At 32.9% G+C, this 9,150-nt stretch overlaps 1 protein-coding gene across 1 annotated transcript in view; it reads left to right on the top strand.

Annotated features, from left to right (window-relative positions):
* Window positions 1-4,155: 4,155 nt before the first annotated feature.
* LOC110029635 overlaps window positions 4,156-9,150 on the top strand; it is a 32,243-nt gene continuing 27,248 nt past the window's right edge. Inside the window, exon 1 of the mRNA XM_020732013.1 lies at window positions 4,156-4,543. Within this exon, the coding sequence (XP_020587672.1) occupies window positions 4,378-4,543 (166 nt within the window). The 5' untranslated portion in view covers window positions 4,156-4,377. The remainder of the gene's footprint in view (window positions 4,544-9,150) is intronic.

Raw genomic sequence — 9,150 nt, 5'->3', positions numbered from 1 at the left:
GGAAGATAAAGGAGACGAGGAAGAAGAAGTTGAAGAAGATGGAGTTTGGGAGGAGGAGAATAAGTTTTCCCTTCTTTTCTTGAGCTCCCATCAATTTTTTTTTCCACAAAGCTCCAGTTTAGCTATGCACCACCAAGAGGAAGAACCAAAGAAGAAGCAGCCCCCTAGCACTCTCAATCTCTCACAAACCAATCCTAATATTGAAAATGAGTGAGGAGCTGAAATGAGAGGGGAATTGAGAGCTCAAACTAGTCTCCCCATGCAAAATCTCCAACTTTCGCTTTAATTATGCCAATAAAGGCTAATGGAGGCCATATAGGATATGCTAAATAAGGTTAAACTCATAGATTTAACATTCCCCCATGCATATCTCCTCAAACCCAAGAAGATCTCTGCAAATTTCATCTTATGGGGGGTACACTGGGTCAAATTGGTGTGAATATTGTGTACCACGGTCATAGATTTAACATTCCCCCAATATGCCGCTATAGCGTTAGGCCCACGCCTATTATTTTTTGGGGCTCGGGAAAATAGTTGTTTTTTAGCTGTTTTGGGCACTTAGGCGCTTGAGGCTGTCACCTAGATGCCATAATCTTGCGCCAAACTTCTAGGGGCTAATTTTTAGACTTGCAGTAAGGCATTTTAGGCGTCTAGGCACCCAATATTGGCTTCCGTTTAGCCCCAAAACACTGACCTGGGAACGCCCGACAGAGGATTTTCTCTATTGGTAAGTTACGAGAGACTTCATATGAGTGAAATGTAGTCCCACAACTTCAAAATTGAGTATTTTGATCGGTTATTCACTGGGGAAATTGCCACCAACGATCACCCTAAGCCACAACGTGGGTATGGTGTCCCGAACTTTCCTGCAACCTGCATGGGGGGACTCCATGACTTCCCTTTGCCACAGAAGGCTCCATATGGACATGCACTGAATATCTCCCATGTCCAAAATGATAACCTCCGACGGCAAGTTCCCTTAGGTAAGGCTAAATGCCGCCATCTCTAAGTCCATGCCCCAAACAAGTGCTAGAGAGTTTTGGGTGAGTGTCTTGAGCAATTAGATACAATGAAAGAATCATAAACTATCTCGAGTCGTGCAAATGGACATCATACACTCGTGACATCAAAAAGTTATTCCAACTGTAACTATATATAATATAAAGAAATATCTTTTAAATATTTTATAACTTATGTTTGAAATTTTCTTGAATGTTGTTAGTACAATGATTGAACACAATTCAAACAATTCGAACACACTATCAAACCTTATTTGAACCTTTTTGTTTGATAATGTGACTTATAAATTACATTCTTATTGGAATGTGGCTCAAACAACAAATGATTTCAAAATATGTTTGAAGGTTATCCAAATAAGTGTTTTGAAAAAAAAAAAAGAGTACCATACAAATAAGAATAAAATATGATTTGAACAAAATTATATGTTGATCAATTTTCTTATGGAAGATTTATGTACACACCAATCAATTCTTATACGTTTATTTATATACACCTAAACTTCAATTTTTACATGCATGACATCATAACTGTGATGGACACTTAACCCATACATGGAAATGTTTATTTCACTTTTTAAAAGTTAAATTAATGGCATTTTTTATGTGATATAAAAGATTTGAATGATATAAATGTAAAAAAGCCAATTTTAGATGTTAAATATGCATATATATAAGAATTAGATGATATGTGTGTAAATATGTCTGATTTTATACATGTAAATCAAGAATCCAAATTAATGTATTATGCATAGGAGAGCGTTAAAAATGTATTCTAAATAGGAGAATGAAAGAAATGTGACTAATTTGGTTGAATGTTTATCAATAAATAAAACAAATAATCGTGTTCACGGAGAGTGGGCAGAGCAAAAGAAAGGGAAGGAGGTCCTCATATGGAGTTGCACACATGAGCAGTGAGGGAGACTGGAGAATGAGTCGAGTAAACTCCCTTGGTTTTATGTTAAGATTTTTTCTTAAATGACATGCAATTATCCATTCAATGACATCTTTTTATTCTCATATGTATGTCTCTCTCTTCTAAGAAGATATAAATCGTGATTCATTTATGCAAACAACTATGATAAAAAATCAATCAGTTTGCCCTTTTCGATCTGGGCAACGACATGTTCATATTACAAGTAGAAATTGTTAATATTACGTGCACGCGACATGAAAGGCAGATGAAATTATGCGAACCAAGGCTTTGAATAACAATGAATCAAAGGATAATTCAATACTAAAACATCAATCGGAGATCACAGTACTTGCGACGTACCAACAAGTACTAGTAAACAAACAATCATTTGGATTGTGATTTGCTGCACAACTAAATATAATATCATAGAATATATTTTAAATTTCATTTAAAGTTGCATTTGAATTGTGTTTGATCCTTATTAGAATGATAATTGAATTGTATTTGAACATCTTCTAAGGTCTTGACATATCTTATTCAAATTGTCCAAACACAATTTAAATATGATTCAAACATAGTTGGGCTCAAATAATGATAAAAATTAAATGTAGTCAAAATAAGTGTTTAGAACATGATAAAATATCAAATAATTTTTAAATAATATTTTAATGAAGTTTGAATAACATGAAAGTTACACGCTGACCAACATGTATGTAAATGTGAATAAAGGTTTTAACATTCATGCATTTGTATGATCAAGAAAGAAAATAAAATTACCAATTTGATTAGTCATTTACCAAACAAATAGAACAAAAGATTGGCGGTATACAAAAGGTTATTTTTCTAATTTCATAAATCTTGCATGCAAAGTGATGAAAATTAATATAAACTAACATGCCAACAATTTATAATTTCAATTCCTTCCTTTAAGCCATTTTTCTAAACAATATATATATATATATATATATATATATATATATATATAGAATAATGTGCAATATATATATATATATATATATATATATTTAGCACTCATATCTATAAGTGTGTCTATTGATTAAAAAAAATTTAAACTCTAAAATTTTATGCGAACTAAAATTGATTAAAATTAGTCAGTTCATCATAATAATAAATATATATTGTGTGCAAAAACAAGTGTTGTTATACTTTCAAGAAAAAATATGTGTTGTTGATATTCGAATTGATAGAATAAATGATTTTTTATTAAAATATAAGTTTTGATGACAATAAATTTATAAAGTCACCGATGATAAGATTTTAATTAAAGATTAAAATAAATAGCATTATGTTGACTTAAAAAATGTCCCGTGGATCACAAGTAAGTTGTAGAATGTTTAGAGAGAGCAAGTGTGTGCGTGCGTGTGTGCTCACAACAACCCAAGTTCTAAGAGGGTAAATTTAATAGTTCTTCATTGAAAAAATAACCCTATATTAATAGATAATAGGGGTATCCATAAAGTCACATGTTTGTCCATATTTTAATAGGGATGTCACAATTCATTATTACAAGTTTTCATATTCGTACCTACCTCCTAGACCTTTCAATATTCATAACTGATGTTGATACCATTCCATATTCATAACTGCTCATAAAATGTCGATGTTCTCATTTGATCTTTTAAGAGTCATTCGGTCGGCTGAAACCTCTTCAATCAACTGGAATACTTTTGGTCGACCTTCTCAAGAGAATACTCAACAGTCAACAGTGGGCTTCCTGTCTTTAGGGTGAACTTAGATCGTCAGACAAAATGTGTATCACCGTAATCTGATGAGTAACTCTTATTGGACAAGAAACATTCTCAGATGATTAAAAATATATTCAATGGGGGTGCTTTTTAGACATATTTGTGAGAAATCTCGAAAACAATTAGGGGAGCTCTCTTCAAATGACTGTCTCTTTGATCACGTGACTTCCATTCTTTCGTTCAGTTGTGATTTTGTTCGGTTGGCCTATAGTTTCTACCGAAGGAAATCACGCTTGTTGTCTCTACCTTTTACCTCTATGGATGAAATCATTCAATGTTCACGAGGGAGATGTATTGTATTTCCTAAGATTCTTCTAATCATATTTTTTATGTATAAAATAATATTTGATCTTAGGAGCGGATGAGATGGTTGTCCAATAATTTCATATTTTCTTACACTTAAATTTCTCTTGTTGGGAATGACTCGGAAAAAGAAAAAATAAAAATAAAACTTATATGTACACGGCCTGGAGCGTTACTTGAAGAAACCGTCTCTAGCAAGTCTACCAGTTCTGACCATTCCCCCACTTTCCTTCGTCAAACCCTCGATCTCTGCATTTTTCAATTTTTCGCTGTCATCGGTCTCTTGGATTCGAGTAGCGACTAGCGAGGTTAATGATAAGCACCCTAGGGCTCTGATCGGCGGGGAAGGATCAGAAGCCAGAACTGCTGGGAGTTTATGAGCGGTTTCCAGGCGGCGGAGTACATGGATCTCGAAAAGCCTAATCAGTCGGAGGACCCCAAAGGTAGCTTTTCGTCCTCTTGCTCGATCTGCCTTGAATTCGTGCTCGATCGAGGAGAGAGATCAATAGCCAAGCTACAATGTGGCCACGAATTCCATTTAGGTGATGTGCTTTACATCCTCTATTATAGACCTCCGAAATTTATATTTTCTCCGACTAATTTCTGCTGAGAAATCTGCACGCGAGTTGGTCGGAGGATGCCGAAGCTGCAATTTATTTTCTCCGATTACCTGAAAGCAACTGTTTTTGCTATGAGACGTGCTTTTATTTATAGATTCGTTTTTTAGCTCATTCATGCCTATATTTAGGGATTTGTTAGGGCCACTGGTTATTTAGGGTTGTAAATGGATCAGGTTGCGCAATTTGCTGAAAATAAGCTTCTCTTCTATTTAAAGAAAGGGATACCTTTCTATTTATCCAACCATGGTGATATTTTGGTGAGGCTCAGTTGGAAAACTGAAGAAACGCCATTTTTCTCTTTAGTTCATGGGTGCCAAGGAGCCAATCACGATGCATAACAAATCAATATATTGCCCTATGTCTGAGGGGTTATTGGGCTTCTATGTATGAATTTGTGTATGTAGTTATTCAATAGAGCAAGGGATAATTGGGGTTATGTTTTTTCTTATTATTATTAATTTTTTTTTTTTGGGCCCTAGTCATTTATAGTTGAACATGACATAATGTCAAAATAGATGTGTGGTAACATATTGCAAAATTGTTGAGAAATTATGTAGAATGCATGCACTATCACAAGCTGTGGCATATAAAAGATATGTAAGCAGATAAATTTGTAATTTGTATTGAGTTACTTACATCACATAGAATTCCAGGCAAAATGCAGCTTCCACTATGTTCTTATGTGCATGCATTTTTGAAAAAAACAAATGCTCTTTCGAGTCGCAGGGTTCTCGTTTCTGTGCTGTAAAATCAGTTTTTTTAAGCAGTTGATACTGATATTTTAAGTTGGATACTTTGCTGGACATTTTAAGATTGTATTTATGAGCTAAAAAACATAAACTTTCAAACTGTTAATTTTCTTACGTTTATCTGAGTATAGAAAAACCATGTAGATATATTCATTTGGAATGCTTCTTCGGAATGTTAAGAAGTTGCCATGAAATCATTTCTGTCTGATAATCAAATAAAATGTTACTTAATTGCTATTTTTAATTGAGCATTTTATTTTATTTTCTTATTCATTCTAAAGAATTCTATAAACTATAAAGTGGGATGCTAGAAATTTTGATGTGATAAAAGTGCACTTTGGAAATATAATGATATATATTATTTGAAGGTAATGAATGCTAAGTCTGGATATTTAAGCTTTTGAATTGGAGATTTGGAAAATATGATTAATATGATTTCATTGACTTCTTCAGAAAAAAATGAATATAAGTGGAAAATCACATTGACGATCATTCTATTTATATGCATTCTTTTTTGGCAAACTCGTTTTATGACTAAGTGGTTGAACACATGTATGCATTAATTAGTCATGAAAGTTCTATGCAGTACCACTTTCATATTTATGCACGGAAGGTACAGTTAGGAATTTTAAGTAAGAAACATATTTGGATGAGCATAATGAATGGAATGATAGTGTAGCTTATGATTACTCAGAGAAATCAAGTAATTAAATGAAGTCTTTTTTAGAATTGTACAGATGTAAAGCTTCAATACCTAATGAAATCTAGAAGGTTACTGGTGATATTGGAGAACTTTGTTTAATACATACTTTTATAAAGACTAACATGATTTCAATTGATTGAAGAAGGACATTTTAGTGCTAGGATTCAGGAACTTTAATACATACTTTTATAAAGACTAACATGGTTTCAATTGATTGAAGAAGGAACATGTTGGTGCTAGGGTTCAGGATCAAAGAATATGCAAATTATTAATGGTAATCATAAGAGAATGAAATTTATAGGACGATTATTGAATTTATAGGAGAGCGTAGTGGAACAAAACTAAGAAGGTACATATGTTGATGATATCTATGATAAGGAAAATAATGTAAACATATGAAGCTCAAAAACACGATCATATCAAATTTTTGGATTTTGATAAGGTATATAATAAAACATTATGATAATTGATTTGATGCATATTAAGGGGAAAACGTCAATGCAAAATATGTGTTGAGATTTATAAAGATATGTATGATTGGCTTGATCGTTATTATGATTAATTGTGGAGTGTGACCAAATAGACTCCAGTCACATTTAAAATATATTATTGATTAAACATCAAATTTATAGTCTTCTATTGAATCTGTGTTTTTATTAAATTTGTGAAATGAAGTTGCATGATGTACACTTTTTCTAGATTATATAGTTTTGATTTTTTTTGACATTTGGTAAATTAAATTAGAAGTTTGAATAATGAAAATATTTAGAAGATGAAGAGCTCAGGCTTAATAAAACTTAGATGGTGTTTTTGAACTGTATTTTTTGTTGGATTTGTTTTAATTATCAACCAGTACTAAAAGTTAAAGAGATACCTATGCTTAAGTTATTGCATAGAAAATTGTTAATATATTCGATATTATGGAGAAGTGCCTTAGTGCCTCTTAAGATTATAAGATTTAAGCTATTCTAGCTATCTTGTTTATGCTTGATTGTCAGGTGGTAACGAAGTCATTAATAATTAAGATGAGTGTGATAAAAATTAAAATGATAAAATGGATATATGGCAAAATTAGAAAGAATAAATTGAGAAATGATTATTTTAGGGGAGGATAGGAGCATAAAATATGGAAGATAAATTAGTGAAAAATTGACTTCAATAACTTGTTCTCGAACAATTGGTCTAGGATCGTTACGTGCTATTGAAGATCATTACATGATCATATTTATTTGAGAGCATCCTAGTTATTATTTAATGTTCATGTATTTCACTTTGAATGAATTGTTGAATGACAAGCTTTTAAAGCACTTTCTTTTTATTCTCTCCTTAGTCAACAACTATTTTTGCATGAACCCTAATCCCATCCACCTTTCCCCTCTTCGAGTCGTATTCCACTTCAACCCTAAATATCTCATACCACTTTGTCGGTCAACTTTTCGATGGATTTTTGAAAATTATTTTTAAATGTAAATTTAATATATAAGAGGTACATAGTTTGAGTTTTGAAAGTAGTGTGTTTTAAGTTTTGAAAATGAGATCGAATGGATCTCATTCATCCAAAAGTTTACATAATCGTGCCTGATACCGAAAATATTGCACTTTCCCGAAAGAAGTGTATATCTCGGCGATGGACCCAATCCTGCAAACTAAGAGATTTGTGACATCCGTTTGGTCTGTGAACTTTTTATATGTGACTGACAAGTTCCCCTACCTAATTTAAAGATTATATAGGGTTTATTTTACCTGGATTTCACTTGAGAAAACTCTCGATAATGATCAGATGTACTTGTCTTCAAGAATTTAAAGTTTATGTTTTCATGGTAGGATATGGAAAAGCAAGTGAGAGTGATTCAAATAGAAATAATTGTTTTAAAGAGTCCAAATGAAGAAAAATGTAGGGGATGTCACAAATCCTGAGGAGAAACCTCGGTGACTTCTCAAACTATCATAATGTATGATTGTGTTTTGGGGACGATGTTATTTAAGTGTTTAATCCTGCTAATTTTATTATTTGAGATTTATATTTGCATAATATTCGATTATGCAAATATCCCGCAGATATAGGGGGTTTACATCGTACCAGACTATAACCTCGGAACCTAAGGTGAGTTAGGACTTACGATGCACAATATGGTTGTACAAGAGCCTAAAGAGGGTGTAAGGATTTACGTTGCGTTGGGCGAGCTACATCGAAATCCTATGGATTGTTATTTAGACTAAGGAAAGAGAAATTGTTGAAGAAGATCCTCTTGTTGCTCGATCTAAGTTCCTTGCTGTTCTACCCACAAAGCTGGCTCCAAGTTCCTCGTCGAACTAGCAGTCCTAAAGTCTAAGGCTCAAAAGGTTTTACTAGGTGTGCTTCAAGTTTTGGTTTTGTTGTCATTATAGAGTGTTAAAACTGATTAGAGCGACACCGGTTAGGGTCCTACGGTTTCCTCGTTCTGGTACCACTATTTTATTCTGAACTTACTTAGCTTGAATGAGTTGTGAAACCCATTTAAACTAGGGAGATCTTGTTAGCAACCGTGGGTTACCTCTTCTGAGAGACTCCCGTAAATTCAAAAGTACGTGTTATGTTTTTGTTTTCGTTATTTTTTTTATTTGAAAATATTGTTTAATTGAAAAAGTTGTTTAATTAAAAAAAATGTTTTGTTTTGAAAATAAAATTGCAATCAATGTCTGCATAATGTGTTAGAGCAAGAGTAAATTGCAATGGTAAAAAAACAACAAATAAAATGTACATGTGTACGTGATGTATCTGCTGTTGCTATCCCTGTTGCATGTTTAGCTCACAAAACATAATATAATTTGTAAGGAATTTAAATAAATTGTAGAGAAAAAAAACAATAAGTAGCAGAACAAGTCGTAACAACAGTTAGGAACTCAAAACAGGTGATCCTAAGGTTTCCTACAACTCCAGACTGCAATTAGCGAGCTAGTATAGTGATCAAGATCTCTTACGTCTCTGAGCAACAACTAACAAGTGTGTATGGTGATCCTACGACTTCGGACAGCAGCTAAGAACCTCGAATAACACCTGTATGACTTCCTACGAACTCAAACAACGATTGACGACA

The sequence above is a fragment of the Phalaenopsis equestris genome, unplaced genomic scaffold (assembly GCF_001263595.1).
Source record: "Phalaenopsis equestris unplaced genomic scaffold, ASM126359v1 Scaffold000600, whole genome shotgun sequence".
Taxonomy (NCBI): domain Eukaryota; kingdom Viridiplantae; phylum Streptophyta; class Magnoliopsida; order Asparagales; family Orchidaceae; genus Phalaenopsis; species Phalaenopsis equestris.
Note: the sequence above shows the minus strand (reverse complement) of the source record. Positions and strands in the feature narration are given on the sequence as shown.